Below are 15,972 nucleotides of genomic sequence, written 5' to 3' on the forward strand. Positions count from 1 at the left end.
TTCCTTTCCTATATAAAAATGATGGTTTCCTGATGATCAATCCCTGACATATTTTTGTCCAAGAATTATTTTTTAAACTTATTTTTTGCCTAGTGAATGCCACATCTTTAACTGAGCTAAGAGTCTAATGTGTCACATAATTTACAAGTTCATTGCCACTGTGTTATCAGTTATTTGGCCAGTCTTCCTAAAAGTTTGATGTAATGTTTGTACTCTGTTCCAAGCAGTGGAATAACTATTGCTTCAGTGTCCGATGCCTTCTGTACTTAATGGGAGTCTCATTGCCACCAGGAGGTACAGTTATTGAGTATTTGCTGAATGTATTGAATGTCTTGTGCTTTCAGGGGATATCCTTGGTTCTTCCATCAATGGCTTGGCCTCATTGATTCGGATGCCTTATGGCTGTGGTGAACAGAATATGATAAATTTTGCTCCAAATATTTATGTTTTGGATTACCTAACTAAAAAGAAACAACTGACAGAAAACTTAAAAGAAAAAGCCCTTTCATTTATGAGGCAAGGTAAGCATTTTAGAAATATGCTTTTATTTGTAAAAACTTTTTTTTTTTTTTTTTAGGCAGAGTTCACCCTATGCCATATTTCAGAATAAAGTGATTTGTCCTTGCTCTGTGGTTGTAGGACTAGATGGTGCTGAAATGTGCTAAAAGAATGAGCAATGGGAAGATGTAATTGTCACAAATTGCTGCTAACATGTTTAAGGAGTTAGTGTCTAGGGGGGTTTGTATTTTTTTTTTAATGTTTATTTTTGAGACACACACACACACACACACACACACACACACACACACACACACAGTATGAGTGGGGGAGGGGCCGTGAAAAGGAGACACAGAACCTGAAGCAGGCTCCAGGCTCTGAGCTGTTAGCACGGAGCCAGATGCAAGGCTCGAACTCATGAGCTGTGAGATCGTGACCTGAGCTGAAGTAATGGCACTTAACCACCTGAGCCACTCAGGCGCCCCTAGAGGGGCTTGTATTTTAATAAGGGGCCTAAAATTTAAAGCTACTAAACATCTAGAGGACTGATTGTTCATTTATTCATCCCACATTTATGGAGCATCTGTTAGTGCCAGTGTCATTTCCACTGCTAAGGAAACAGAGGAGGTCAGGGCCTTTCTTCTCAAGAAATTCTCTGTTCAGTGAAGACAGTCTGTACATAAACACATGTGGTGTCATGGGGCGGGCACCTTCTCAGTGCGTTTAAAGTGTCAAGTAGGTGGGAGTTAGGAGGGAACAGTTTGCATGGGGAGGCCCTGCTGGCCCTTCAGAAAATACCACACTGGGGATTACTCTCCCCTGACTCCTTGAGAGGTGTCTGTTCCCAGACACCAGATGCTTTGTGCCTGCAACTTGCAAATAACAACAGTTATCATTAGCTGAGTGCTTATATGTGCCAGGCAGTGTTCTAATCCCTTTGCACCTAATACCTCATTTAATGCTCACAGTGTTAGTATTGTCCCCCTATTTTTACAGATGAGGAAACTGAGACACAGGAAAGGTAACTTTCCCAGGGTCACGTAGCAAGTGAGTGGCGGAGATGGGATTTGAACTCCTTGCCTGGCCTGAGAGTCCATGCTCTTACAGTCCATACTTCGAGAACAACAAAAACATTTTTAACAAGAATAATGTAAATTTGATTTCCTCAAATACTACAGAAGCCAACCACCCAAAGTTTCAGTCTCGCTTTTGCTTTTCCATGTTAGGGAACTTCTAGCCAAATCTCTGTGTGGCTAAGTTTATCTCTCGTTACAATTTGGGATACCTGCTGCCATCAAACTCGTGAGGATTAGAGTGGTTTATGCAAAATGCTAAAAAAAATCCTTGTTCAGTATAATCAAAAAATCAAGTCCACCCTTTTAAACTCCCAAGTGTTTTGTTATTGTTTTTTTTTTTTTAGAATGAATGGGTTAAATGCAAATAGAGGCCAGCTGTTAGGTTTTGTTAACTTCTCCACAGTTAAGAATTAGAAAGCTTAAAGACACTATTTTGATGTGAGCTTTTCTTCCAAGTTCCCTCATTATGTAGGGATGTGTTTATCCTGAACAAAATTTTATGTAATAATGGTAATAACTAACCCTGTTTAAATGTTTTACAAGTGTTTTCGTTTACTTCCTCCCAAAACACTAGGAGGTGGGTGTACTGTCACTTCTACCATTTTACAGATGAGGAAACTGAGGCACAGGATGGTTACATAACTTACCCCTGTTTACTCCCAGGTGATCTGGTTCTGGAATTCATGCTCTTCCTCAGACCTATAGGGGATAACTTTACTTTGCAATGTTCTTAGGTTGTTAAAAGCAGTAAGCTTAGGATGGAAAAGGTCCAGGAATTGGCCAAGATGCTTGAGTATGGCCAATGTGCAAGAGGTCTCAATGGGGCTTCTGATAAAATAGTGAGAGAGGAATGTGGGCTCCTATAGGGAAGGAGACAGCAAAGGTTAGAATCTGAAGTGTCAGGTTAGACCAGAGTGAGCTGTAAGATGTGGGAGCGAAGAGGAAAAGCTGGCCAGTGTCCAAAGCTCTCCCTGGGGTAGGCTGGCACAGACAAGGGCTAAGAGAGAGGAAGAGGGTTGTGAGTCAGGAGCCATAGGCTGCATGAGAGGATAAACTGAGGAGGGCCAGGGACTGGAATCAGAGCGGGGTGTGACATGGGTGCTGCTGTGGGGGAAAGAGATAGTGGTATATTTTCCCTCAGATTAGAGACAGGCCCTGCAGGCCTCAAATGTGGTTAGGTCTTCCAGGAAGTCCTCAAAGATCTAGCAATTGGTTCTTTCCAGACAGAGCTGCCCATTTAAAATTATCCTCCTTCAGGGGCACCTTGGTGGCTCAGTTGGTTTAGCGTCTGACTCCTGATTTCAGCTCAGGTCATGATCTCATGGTTCATGAGTTCGAGCTCTGTGTCAGGCTTTGTGCTGGCAGTGCAGAGCCTGCTTGGGGTTCTCTGTCTCCTTCTCCCTCTGCCCCTCCCCTACTTGTTCTCTCTCACGCTGTCTCAAAAATAAATAAATAAACTTTAAATTATCCTCCTTCATACATGTATTTGTAGATCGTTCGTATTTAAACACAAGAGCTTATATTTTCAAGTTCTATCATAATTAGGGTTAGGAAGTGGCACCAAGTGCTCCCTGTGGTAGTCAGTGCCATGCTAAAAACAAATGAGATTTTACACATTTCCATAATGGTTATATTAAAGGAGATGAAGAATATTTGGGATTGTCATAATTTAACTCTGTACTGTTTGAAAACAAGATTCTGACGTATTCAAAATGTGGTGTGACTGACTTCAAGCAGAAAGTACATAGGAACTAGACTGTTGCTTTATAATTTGGTACTATTCTTTGGGATAATTTAATGAAATAAAGCAAAATATTTTAGAAAATGCCACATAATTCCATATTTTATATGCTTTATGGATTGTAATGTTAGGCTGGTTTCCCCCAGCCTTGTTTTCCCACCCATAAGACAGGGCTAATAAAATACCCACTTCATGGGGCTGTTTTGAAGGTTAAATAAAACATTTTCATACTTTAACACAGTAAACACCCAATAACTCTTAGGCATAGTATAGTTAGTTGCATCTGACCAGGGAGTTAGGTTCCACAGTCAGCAAGTAAGTCTTGTCCATCTGCCTCAGAAGCAAATGTGAAATTCTTCCACTGTCTCCATCCCGTGGTGAATCCTTCCATTCAAATACTGTCACTGCTCGCCTGGACAACTCCAGTGGCTTCCCTTTGGAAAGCCTCTCTGCTATGCCCATTCCCCTTCAATACAGGCTCCCCGTATAATAAAACGGATGTTTTGAAAATGTTAAAATCATGTCACTTCCTTGCTTAAAATTCTTTAATGGGTTCTCCAGTGGGTGAACTGGCCTTGCCTCCCTCTCTCACTTTGCCTGAGGCTGCCCTCCCTTGGCTCACTCTTGGCTACATTTGGAACACTCACTCGCAGCCCCATGGTGCTTCAGGGTCTCTCACCTTGCTCTTTCTTCTCCTGGGATCCTCTTCCCTGGTCTTTCCATGGCTTAGCTCCTTCTCATCATTTGGGTGGCATTTCCCTCAGAATGGCCTTTCTTTTATTTAGAAACTCTCATTTATATGACTCCATTTCATTTTCTTCACCACACTTCCAAAAAAAATTTTTTTTTACTGTTTATTTATTTTTGAGAGAGCGAGAGAGAGACAGAGCACGAGCAGGGGAGGGTCAGAGACAGAGGGAGACACAGACTCCGAAGCAGACTCCAGGCTCTGAGCAGTCAGCCTGATGCGGGGCTTGAACCCACAGATCGTGAGATCACCGCCTGAGCTGAAGTTGGATGCTTAACCAACTGAACTGCCCAGGTGCCCCTTCTTCACCACATTTAACATTATTTAAAATTATCTTGTTTGCCTGTTATCTGTGTGTCTCCTTCACTAGAAGGTAAGCTCCCTGACAGTGGGCACCGTGTTTAATCTTCTCACCATTGTGTCACTATATAGGCAACTCCATAAATACAGACTGGATGAATGAATTACTGTCAATATTAATTTCTTTGAGCTTTATGTTCATCATCCTAAAGTGGAGATTGGGCCCAGAACATCTCTCAAGTACTTCCATAATTCAGTGATTGTTTATAAACACTAAAGGTTCTACCTGGCCTTGGCAGGTTCTTCTTAGCTAGGAAATGGGACCCGTGGCTTCAGCTCACCTTTTGAGCTGGCGAAGTGGCTGATGGAAGTCAACACAGTGGAGTTCCCCCAAACACATTATTTCACATGCTGAACTGAATTGTATTTCAAAGTAGTGGACAAAAGCTTCTTGGTATAATGATTTTCATTATGAAATCAGTGTCTCATTTCAGAGACTGTTTTTTCTTTTGCCATCACATTTGCCAAAGTCCTTTAAATATACCGTAGTTGTTTTTATTTTTCAAGAAATTAAAGTGGCTTTGGCATGAGTCATGATTATATTATTTAAATGTCATTTATGAACAGAGCATTGTTTTACTTAAATCATGCTTGGCCCAGGAGCCTTGTAACCTAACCCATTGTTTTTTTGTTCAAAACAACAGCTACATCATTGAATGAAGTCTCTTTTGCTGTCAGAAAGAAAAAATAGAACCATAAAACAAAAACTGTTTTTGATAAGGATTAGAGATCCTGTGAATTAGAGATTTAAACCACTTGTTTTCCTCAGATATTTAAATCATAGTGCCTGTGGCTCTATTTTTCAAGCGTAGACTCAGACCAAGCCTAGTTGAAAACACATCGTATTTTTTCCATTGACATAAAAACGGGAAAAATAGGTTTGAGAATTCTGATGCTGCTTCTGGTCGTCACAAGAGCGGCTAGAGGCAATAGTGAAGACACTGAAAAACTAACAATCCAGGAAGTAAGTTCGCACTTTCCATGTGCGGTATCATACAGAGTAAGGGTGTTGAGGATGATTACTTTTCTTTTAGTACAGAAAATGTTTTTTATCAGCTTTTTACCAGAGGAGGTGAGTGATAGAGTTACAAGGAGCTGATTTTACTTCTTTTGTTTAAATGTAATTTTGACACTTGAGGTAAACCAAGTCACATTATGTTTAGAGTCTTTTTCTATTTGTTTCTATGAACAGTGTTTTCATCTTTCTTATGATAAATTAAAAATATTTTACATTCATGGCCATTCCAAAGAAAATTCATGACCCAGTAAGTATGTATCTTGTCTGGCCCTTTATAAATAATAGTTCCTGGGTCATTATCCTATCAACTCTTGACTTCTTCTGTATTTTAGTTTTGAGAAGTATCTCCTAATTCCTACTGAACTATTGCTTTCTAACTCAAGAGCTATTCATGAAACTAGGAACTTAGGGCAATACTTCTATTTCCTCATAAACTTTTAGAGAAGACCATAGTTTTGCCTTTTTTACCTATCACGAAAAGTCTCTAACTGAGTTGACTGCCCTTGAATGTTGAATCGTTGTGTTTATGGTAAATATTCCAGCCAAGTCAACAGGGTCCTTCAGGATAAGCAGCTGAGGGTTCTCTGATGATGCATGGCTGGTTTAAGGTGAGGAAGGAAACCTCAAAGGATATTCCTATGAGGAGAGTCATAGAAGTTCCTCTCTCTAGGTTCTGATTCTCTTCTTTGTTCTGCCATAGGAGCAGAGCTGGAGGTTTGGAATCTAGGGTCATCTAAGCCAGCTCAAGAAATATACTCCACAGCTAGAGATTGCCTGTGAGTCCTCCCCCTCCTCTGCGCTGGCTGCCCCTAGGAGAGGAATGGTGTTAGTTGTTGATATTAATGGGGACTGTTGGAGGTCAGCCACCTGAGGGGTAATTTCCATAAGCACTGATCTCATCTGCATGATCTCATCTCTCTGACTGGTTTTACAATAACTCATACTTGGAACTGCAGTTGTTGACGTGATTTGGGGGCTTGGAGGCACATGGTCCTGTTTTTAGAAATTGGTCCTTCTCCCCACAGAGGCACCTCCTTTAGTGATGATGGGTCCTGAACATTTTCTTTTCTTCTTTCTCCTCTCCTTTCCATCCCTCCCTCCTCTCATCTCCTGCCTTCTCCTTTCCTCCCCTCCTCTGTCACATCAAGTTCACAGTGAAACTCTGCTATCTGGTGGATTTAGTCTTGAATTGGAAATTGAGGGAGAATGTCTTGGACTCTTTTGCTAATTTCCTTTGTAAACACTAGAAAGTTATTCTGCTTCTCTGTGAACTCTGCCTCTGAAAAAGAAAGAGATTATATGATATGTTATTTTCAATGTTTATGAAGACTAAAACATGTTGAAGTGAGCTAAAGTAGTGTTAATAATGCCTATTATTTTTTTTCTATTCTTACTTGTTTTCTTTTTTGAATATGTAGAACATTAGTATGTTTCTAAAAGTCAAACTTATTCTAAAAGGTATATGTGAAGGGGTATCTCTCCCTCTTGTATCCCTTCTCCCAACTCCTTGTGGGTAACTTCATTTCTAGTTTCTTTTTCTCTGCTGAAATGAACACATATATATTTTTTCTTATTTCCTCTTTTTCTTACACAAAAGGTAGTATATGATACGTGCTATTTTAGACTTTGTCTTTTTCACTTAATAGTGCATCCAGGAAATCACTCTTATAAGTTCAGAGACCTACTCCTCATCTTTTTTTCACAATTGCATAGACTCCACTGAATATGTTCTACAGTTTATTCAGTCAGTCTCCAACTCAGGGGCATGTAGGTAGTTCCAGTGGTTTTTTTTTTTTTTTAAAGTTTATTTATTTATTTTGATGGAGGGAGGGAAGGAGGGAGGGAAGGAGAGAGAGAAAAAGAGAGAGAGGGAAGTGGGTGGATAGAATGTATGGGGGGGGGCAGAGAGAGAGAGGAGAGAGAGAAAGAATCCCAAACAGGCTTCAGGCTTCTGCCACAGAGCCCAATGGGGCGCTCAAATTCACGAACTGTGAGATCATGACCTGAGCTGAAATCAAGAGTAAGATGCCTAACCAACTGAGCCACCCAGGTGCACCTACTTCCAGTATTTTTGCAATTACAAATAATGCTGCAATGAATAATTTTCTGCACATATTTTTGCATTGTTGGAGGTGTATCTTCAGGGTAGAATCTTAGAAGTGGCATTATTGGGTCAAAAGGTATAGATACTCCCTTACACAGCAGTTGTGCATTCTGAGTTCCCTCTAGCAATGAAAGAGGTACTGGTCTCCTTACAGCCTTCCCCAAGGGAATGAGTGGTCAAACTTTTGAATCTTTGCTAATAGGATGGGTGAAAAATGGTATCTCAATGTAGTTTTAATTTGCATTTCACTTACGAAGTTGAACATTTTCTCATATATTGAGGTCCATCTCTCTCTTTTTTGTGTGTGTGTGTGAAATTGTTTTTTTCTTTTGTCCCATTTTTTTCTGTAGGATTTTTACTTTTTTTCTCTAAACTTAAAATATACTTTATGTAAATATATGTGTAGATATGTAGTAATCATATATAAAGATATATATAAAATATATATGTTAATATTAGGGACATTAGCCATTTATCTGTGTTACATGTTGCAAATATTTTCTTCTAATTCATCATCTTTTAACTTTGCTAATGGTGTGTTTTGCCATGGAAAAGTTTAGAACAATTTTGTGGTTAAATTTGTTAAATATTTTCTTAAAAATTGGATGGTTAGAAAGCCTTATCCTATGCTCATAGTATGGAGTGATACCTATTGTTCATTGAGGGCTTGCCATGTAAAACGTACTGTTCTGAGGACTTTTCATACATTAATCACTGAAAGAGTTCTGTGAGCTAGCAGGAAACAGCAGCTTTGGACACATAAACCTTGGCTATGTCCGGTCATAGAAGTTGGCTAATTTCTGGCTTCAATACCTCCCAGCTGTATGACCTTGCACTTGGCGTGTTCTGAGTTCCAGTGTCATTATCCCTCAAGATGCTACCTCTAGATAGCATCTCCATCATAGGGTTGTTGTGAGAATTAACCTAAGTTAATATCTGAAAGGGCTTTGAACAGTTTCTGACACATAGTGTTGGATAAAGGTTGGATATTTAATTATTGTACTGTAGTATTTCAGTTTTAAATATCAAGATTATAACCCCATTGTTTAAATTAAGCAAAATTCTGACATCACCTAAATGTTGTTTATATTTCTTTTACTAGAGGTGTTAAAGATCACCATGAAACAGTGTCTTGTTTTTTACACTCTTTATCTTATTGTAGCTTAAGTCAGATACTCAGATCTGGGTGTCTTGGGAAAGGCAAGAAGGGAGGGCAGTTTGGGACATGGCAAGAGCAGATTATAATTTTAAACCATTAATGCTCATGTTTTGTTAGTTAAATATGAATAATTCTAGTTATTGATTCTTCTAAAATGTGTTATTCATAAAGTAAACTTTTTTTGTTACTGGAGTTTACGAGGGATTGAATTCAACATTTTATAAATGTTTCTGGTTGCCAGGCTCTATGTGACCATGCTGCAAAGTTCATCCTGTGTGACATCACCTGCCTGTAGTGGAATCTTGGATAAATTACTGCTATTTTAATTTCATTTTTAGCAACTTACTTTGTTGTGGGTTGTTTGGTGAATCTTTTAGTGTTTGGCCTATGATTTCTCAGTCACTGGTCTTTGAGACCTGCATGCATTGCTTTGCAAATATGAAACATCTGCCTTATTTGCACTATTTGTTTGCGAATATGAATCATCTGCTTTTATTAAAGCAGCTGCATGAGCCTTAACCCCCTCCTCGATTTACTTGTATAGTGAGACTCCATTACCACTGCTGGGTTCTTTTTTGTTTTTTGTTTTTTTAATTTTTTAAAACGTTTATTTATTTTTGAGAGAGAGAGAGAGAGAGAAACCAAAGCTCTCAGTTGTCTGCACAAAGCCCTATGTGGGGCTCAAACTCATGAACCATGAGATCCTGACCTGAGGTGAAAGACACTTAACCGGCTGAACAACCCAGGCACCCCATGTTTTTTTCTTTCTTTTTTTTTTTTTATAATGAGAATTTGGATTGAGGTGGTTGGTACACCAGTTGGTCCTTTGGTTTACCTCAGTTGGCCATGGCCAAAAAATTTTAAAGCAATTCTCTTAGATTATTTAGCAATTTTCCCCTGCTATTGTTGGCCTAAAAATTGAAAGTATTTTTACCTTTCATTTTAGCCTTAAACTTTAATTATGATACTTTAGGTACAAAGAGTTTTATATGATTAAGCATGGAAACTATTGTAGTCAACACTACAGAGTTAAATAAAACTTGGCCTTTAATTTTGCTTGCTTTAAAATGGCTAGAATTGTTGTCTCTGTTATAGTATTCTTCTGAATTTAATTTGGGGTTATCACAGTTCTTATTTTACACATTCTACTTAAAAAGTGTTGATATTTTAAATCTCTCACAGCACTTAATGTAGAAAGTATTCAATATTAGTTCTTAATTTGATATCTTCTTTCCCATTCTCTGTTCATGTTTCCTCAGTATAGAGGCATGATTAGAAACTCATTCATTTCAAGTTGTGATACATTGATTATCTATTTTTGTGTCTTCAGGTTATCAGAGAGAACTTCTCTATCAGAGGGAAGATGGCTCTTTCAGTGCTTTTGGGAATGATGACCCTTCTGGTAGTACTTGGTAAGTGTTTTACTAACAGAACAAATCTGCCATGAATGGGCTCTCATTAGCCAATTAATTGCCAGTTAATAGCCAATGGGCTCTCAAAATGGCCATGAAATTGACAGATGTGTCCCTGTGTATATAGGCTTGTAGGTTTCTTTTCCTGTTGCCTGGCTTTAAAGTAGATTTTCCTTTTAAAATATGGTTTTAAAGCAATAATAAGTAAAGTGTTTTTATTTAGAAAAGATAAGTCATACATCCTTTTTTTTTGTGGTGAGAAAAACAATAAAAATACTTACAATGATCGTGTCATTGACAAGAAAAACGGGTTAGAAATACTGAGTGATTGTGACATAGTTCTTTTCTTTATTTTTTGTAAGTTTTTTATTAGAGAGAGAGCATTCAAGCAGAGGGAGGGCAGAGGGAGGAGAGAGGCTCCTATACTCCCTCACTCAGTGTGGAGCCTGACACAGGGCTTGATCCCACCATCCTGTGATCATGACCTGAACCATGATCAAGAGTTGGATGCTCAGCTGACTGAGCTACCCAGGTGCCCCAACATAGTTCTTTTCTTAATCAGACATGATCAATACAAATTTTGTGTTAACACAGTCAACGTTGTTTCTTTAAGGTTATTATTATTATTATTATTATTATTTTTTTTTTTTTTGCGGAAAACAGTGATAGAATTAAGTAATAAACATCCACGTTTCCTCCAGAATGGAATCTATGTGTGGCTAATTTTGGATGATTACTTTCTCTCCTTGAACTATTGTTAATTCTACATTTCACTCAGAAGAAGATTGACTAACTGTAGCCGTCAGGTTAGATCAGGCACACTGTGGTAACAACCACCCCTAAAATCCCTTAACACGGGTTTTTCTTGCTCAGGCTGCATTTCTTCTTTGGGTCGGCAGGGGGCTCTGTAATCTACTCAACAGCCACCATCTCACCAGGAGGCTCCAGGCTTGCAGCAGCCTGGAAAGAGAAGGCTGGAGTATCCACCACTGGTAATCAGGTGCTTCAACCTGGGTGCAACATTTCTTCTCAGTTTATCATTATCAGAGCTGGTCACATGGCCATGATTAACTTCAAAAGGGCAAAGAGGTGAATTTCTCTGCATACTCAAAGTAAAATAGAGGACCAGATATTACTGAATATTGGTGATATTTATCACACTAAACATTTCATAGGATGAACCATATCTGCTCCAGATATTCTTTTGGCATGCATCAGGATATAGATCCATAAATAGAAAGGTTTCAGTGTTTTATTGCTTGATGATCTTTTCATCTAAATATTTAGGTGAAATATTGTTCTGTAGCAAGCATTGGCAAACTTTTGCTATAAAGGCTCAGATAGTAAATATGTTAGGCATTGCAGGCCACATAAAGTCTCTGGTGTTTTCTTCCTTCCTTCCTTCCTTCCTTCCTTCCTTCCTTCCTTCCTTCCTTCCTTCCTTCCTTCCCTTTAAAAACCATGCTCAGGTGGAGGGTGGTGGAAGAGAGGCACACGTAAATAGACCCTGGGCTGGATTTGGCACAAGGACCAGATTTGGCCCAGACAGATTTGGTTCATAGGCTGTAATGTTCTGACTCCTGTCTCATAGGAGAGAAACTATCCATTTTTGCTAGTTTAACGTACTCTGGTTTGACTGTGAATTATGTATAGTTAATCCATGGCTTTAGGGCTGAGTGAAGTGTGTGGTGGGATCTTCTTTGGTAAATACCTAGAAAAGTCCAAAGATGATAACCTTGGACAATTTCTTCAACTCTCCTGGAGTGTTGAATTCCCAATCTATAAAATAATAAGGCAGGATTAGATGATTTCTAAATTCCTTTCCAAATCTGGTATTTTGTGAGTTGACCTGGAATTTCTTGACCACACTCAAGTGGAAAATGTATCCACCAGCTGGGCTGAGATGTTTATGTTGTTTCTTGGTTGTCTTTCTTACCTTTGTTCTTTCTTTAGTGATCATCCTTTGGTGAATCTTCTGGTAGAAAATATGTTGTTATTGTTGATATTTTCTCGTTCACTGTTAGAGGACTTCATAGAGTGTATTTTATATGTTTTTTCTCCTTTCTCACCTAGGTTGTCAGCTTTTGTTTTAAGATGTTTCCTTGAAGCTGATCCTTACATAGATATTGATGAGAATGTGTTACACAGAACATATACTTGGCTCAAAGGACGTCAGAAATCCAATGGTGAATTTTGGGAGCCAGGAAGAGTGATCCATAGTGAGCTTCAAGGTGGCAATAAAAGTCCAGTGACACTTACAGCTTATATTGTGACTTCTCTCCTGGGCTATAAAAAATATCAGGTATTTAATCTTTAATTTAATAAATGATGGGTGGAAAATCGCAAGGAAGGTAGGTCTTGATGGATCAAATGTGTGTCTGGAAACTTAAAGACTTTTGCAATTGTGTATCACTTTTGAGGTCTGAATTTGGACACCTTTGGCTTTGCATTTCTGGCTTTATTTTAGAATCTGAAAATGAAAATATTAACCCACTCTTTCAGAATAACAAAGAGAATTCTAAAAATTTTTTTTGATATAACTTTTTGTACTTGATATTGGTAAGGTAAATCAATACATATTTTATCATTGGAAAGGTTAATTTCTTAGGGGAAAGAAAATTCTTCAGAATTTGGGAATGTGTTCTAGCACATTTAGATTGCAAAGGATTTTTTTAAATTTCTAAAATAATATGGAGCAACGACCATGTCTGCTAATTTAGTACATAGTACACCGACACTCTAAAAAGCATGTTAAATAGGCATGGATGTCTGGATGAGAATGTGTATACATGGAAAGTTATGTTAATGAGCTTAATTATGCTCCAGAGCTGTCTCAGTGATTGATGCCTTTATTGCCTTAATGCCAGCTGCATTTCACATGATTGAAAACAGCCATTCTCTGTTGTAAGCTCCTGCCATTTCCCTAGTCCAGTTCTAGGCACATGGAAGATAAACTTTCCCCTAAATTTAGAGCCTTAACACCTGAGATCAGATATGAGTAACATTTTTCTCAAGCTATATTTTGTGCTGTCATCTGAGTTCATGATATTAAATGGTAGAAAAAATTCTATTTTTTATTTCTTATTCCTTCTAGGGAATGGTGCCTATTTACTCATAAAAACTGGAAAGCAGTGTTCTTTTTTTTTTTAATTTTTTTTTCTTTTCTTTCCTTCCTTTCTTTCTGTTTTTATTTAAATTCCAGTTACTTAACATACAGTGTAATATTACTTTCAGGTGTAGAATTTAGTGATTCAACACTTCCATACATCACCTGGTGCTCATCACAAGTGTACTGCTTTAGTCCCCATCACCTATTTCACCCATCTCCCCATTCTCCTCCCCTCTGATAACCATCAGTTTGTTCTCTATAGTTAAGAGTCCATTTGCCTCTCCCTCATTTTTACCTCCTTTGTTCATTTTTTTTATTTGTTTTGTTTTTTAAATTCTGCATTTGAGTGCAATCCTATGGTATTTGTCTTTCTCTTATTTTGCTTAGCATAATACTTTCTAGCTCCATCCATGTCATTGCAAATGGCAAGATTTAATTCTTTTTTATGGCTGAGTACTATTGCAGTGTGTGTGTGTGTGTGTGTTTGTATGTGTACTACATCTCTTTATCCATTCATCAGTTGGTGGACACTGGGGCTGTTTTCATAATTTAACTATTGTAGACAATGCTGCTATAAACATTGGGGTGCATGTATCCCTTCGAATCAGTATTTTTGTATTCTTTGGGTAAGTGCCTAGTAGTGAAATTGCTGGATGGTAGGGTAGTTCTATTTTTAATGTTCTGAGGAAACTCCAGAGTGACTGTACCAGTTTGCATTCCCACCAACAGTGCAAGAGGGTTCCCGTTTCTACATATCCTCGCCAACACCTGCTGTTTCTTGTGTTGTTGATTTTAGTCATTCTGACAGGTGTGAGGTGATATCTCATTGTAGTTCTGATTTACATTTCCCTGATGATGAGTGATGTTGAGCATCTTTTGATTTACCCATTGCCATCTGTATGTCTTCTTTAGAAAACTGTCTATTCATATCTTCTGCCCATTTTTAAAAAGATTTATTTTTTTTATTTTTAAGTAATCGCTACACCCAACATGGGGCTCAAACTCATAGCCCCAAGATCAAGAGGCATATGATCCACTGACCAAGCCAACCAGGTGCCCCTCTTCTGTCCATTTTTAATAGGATTATTTGCTTTTTGGGTATTGAGTTGTATCATTTCTTTATATATTTTGGATACTAACCCTTTATCAGGTATGTAATCTGCAAATATCTTTTCTCATTCCATAGGTTTGCCTTTTAGTTTTGTTGATTGTTTTCTTTGCTGTGCAGAAGCTTTTTATTTTGATGTATTCCCAATAGTTTATTTTTGCTTTTGTTTCCCTTGCCTTCAGGAGACATACCTAGAAAGAAGTTACTATGGCCAGTGTCAAAGAGGCCTGTGTTCTCTTCTAGGGTTTTATGGTTTCAGGTCTTATATTTAGGTCTTTAATCAATTATGAATTTATTTTTGTGAATGGCATAAGAAAGTGGTCCAGTTTCATTCTTTTGCATGTTGCTGTCCAGTTTTCCCAACACCATTTGTTGAAGAGACTTTTTCCTATGGGATATTCTTTCCTACTTTATCAAAGATTAATTGACCATGTAGTTGTGAGTTCATTTCTGGATTTTCTATTCTGTTGGTATGTGTGTCTGTTTTTGTGCCACTACCATACTGTTTTGATTACTACAGTTTCATAATATAACTTGAATTCTGGAATTGTGATGCCTTCAAGCTTTGCTTTTGTTTTTCTTTTTAAAGAAAAATTTTTTTTTAACGTTTATTTATTTTTGAGACAGAGAGAGACAGAGCGTGAATGGGGGAGGGTCAGAGAGAGGGAGGCACAGAATCTGAAACAGGCTCCAGGCTCTGAGCTGTCAGCACAGAGCCTGACTCGGGGCTCGAACTCACGGACCGCGAGATCATGACCTGAGCCGAAGTCGGCCGCTTAACCGGCTGAGCCACCCAGGCGCCCCTGCTTTTGTTTTTCAAGATTGCTTTGGCTATTCAGGGTCTTTTGTGGTTCCATACAAATTTTAGGAGTGTTTGTTCTAGCTCTGTGAAAAATGCTGGCGGTATTTTGAGAGGGTTGTATTAAATGTGTAGATTTCTTTGGGTAGTATAGACATTTTAACAAATGTGTTCTTCCTGTCCCTTAGCATGAAATGTCTTTCCATTTGTTTGTGTCATCTTCAATTTCTTTCATCAGTGTTTTATAGTTTTCAGAGTACAGGTCTTTCACCTCTTTGGTTAGGTTTATTCTTAGATATCTTATTGTTTTTTCTGCAATTATAAATGGGTATGATTCCTGCATTTCTTTTTCAAAAGCAGTGTTATTTTCAAAATGAATAGCAAATATTTAAATGTCAATGATCATCATTGATTCCTATTGCCTAGGACAAAGTTAGGGGCTTAACAGACACTGAAATTATTTTTTGAATAAATGTTTAAAAATACTTTTCATTTAAATGTGTGGTTATGGGTTATTTTGAATAGTAAAATATATGGTTTTTTTTTCTAGCCTAATATTGATGTACAAGAGTCTATCAACTTTTTGGAGTCTGAATTTAATAGAGGAATTTCAGACAATTATACTTTAGCTCTTATAACTTATGCACTGTCATCTGTGGGGAGCCCTAAAGCCAAGGAAGCTTTGAATATGCTGACTTGGAGAGCAGAACAAGAAGGTAATGCATGGGGTCATTTGAGATTGTTAGACTGCTATGCATTATGAAATATATAAATTATGTGAAAAGGTTTTGTAAGCCAGATATGAAGTTGATAACATTTATATCTTCAGAATGTGAAGAG

The 15,972-nt window shown here is 38.0% G+C and overlaps 1 protein-coding gene across 1 annotated transcript in view; it reads left to right on the forward strand.

Moving 5' to 3' along the window:
* The window catches only part of CD109 (CD109 molecule), a 136,072-nt gene that overhangs the window by 99,985 nt on the left and 20,115 nt on the right, over nt 1-15,972 (forward strand). Inside the window, exons 23-26 of the mRNA XM_030315851.2 lie at nt 345-521; nt 10,035-10,116; nt 12,190-12,418; nt 15,683-15,848. Of these exons, the coding sequence (XP_030171711.1) occupies nt 345-521; nt 10,035-10,116; nt 12,190-12,418; nt 15,683-15,848 (654 nt within the window). The remainder of the gene's footprint in view (nt 1-344; nt 522-10,034; nt 10,117-12,189; nt 12,419-15,682; nt 15,849-15,972) is intronic.

This window comes from Lynx canadensis, chromosome B2 (assembly GCF_007474595.2).
Source record: "Lynx canadensis isolate LIC74 chromosome B2, mLynCan4.pri.v2, whole genome shotgun sequence".
NCBI classification, from domain to species: Eukaryota; Metazoa; Chordata; class Mammalia; order Carnivora; family Felidae; genus Lynx; species Lynx canadensis.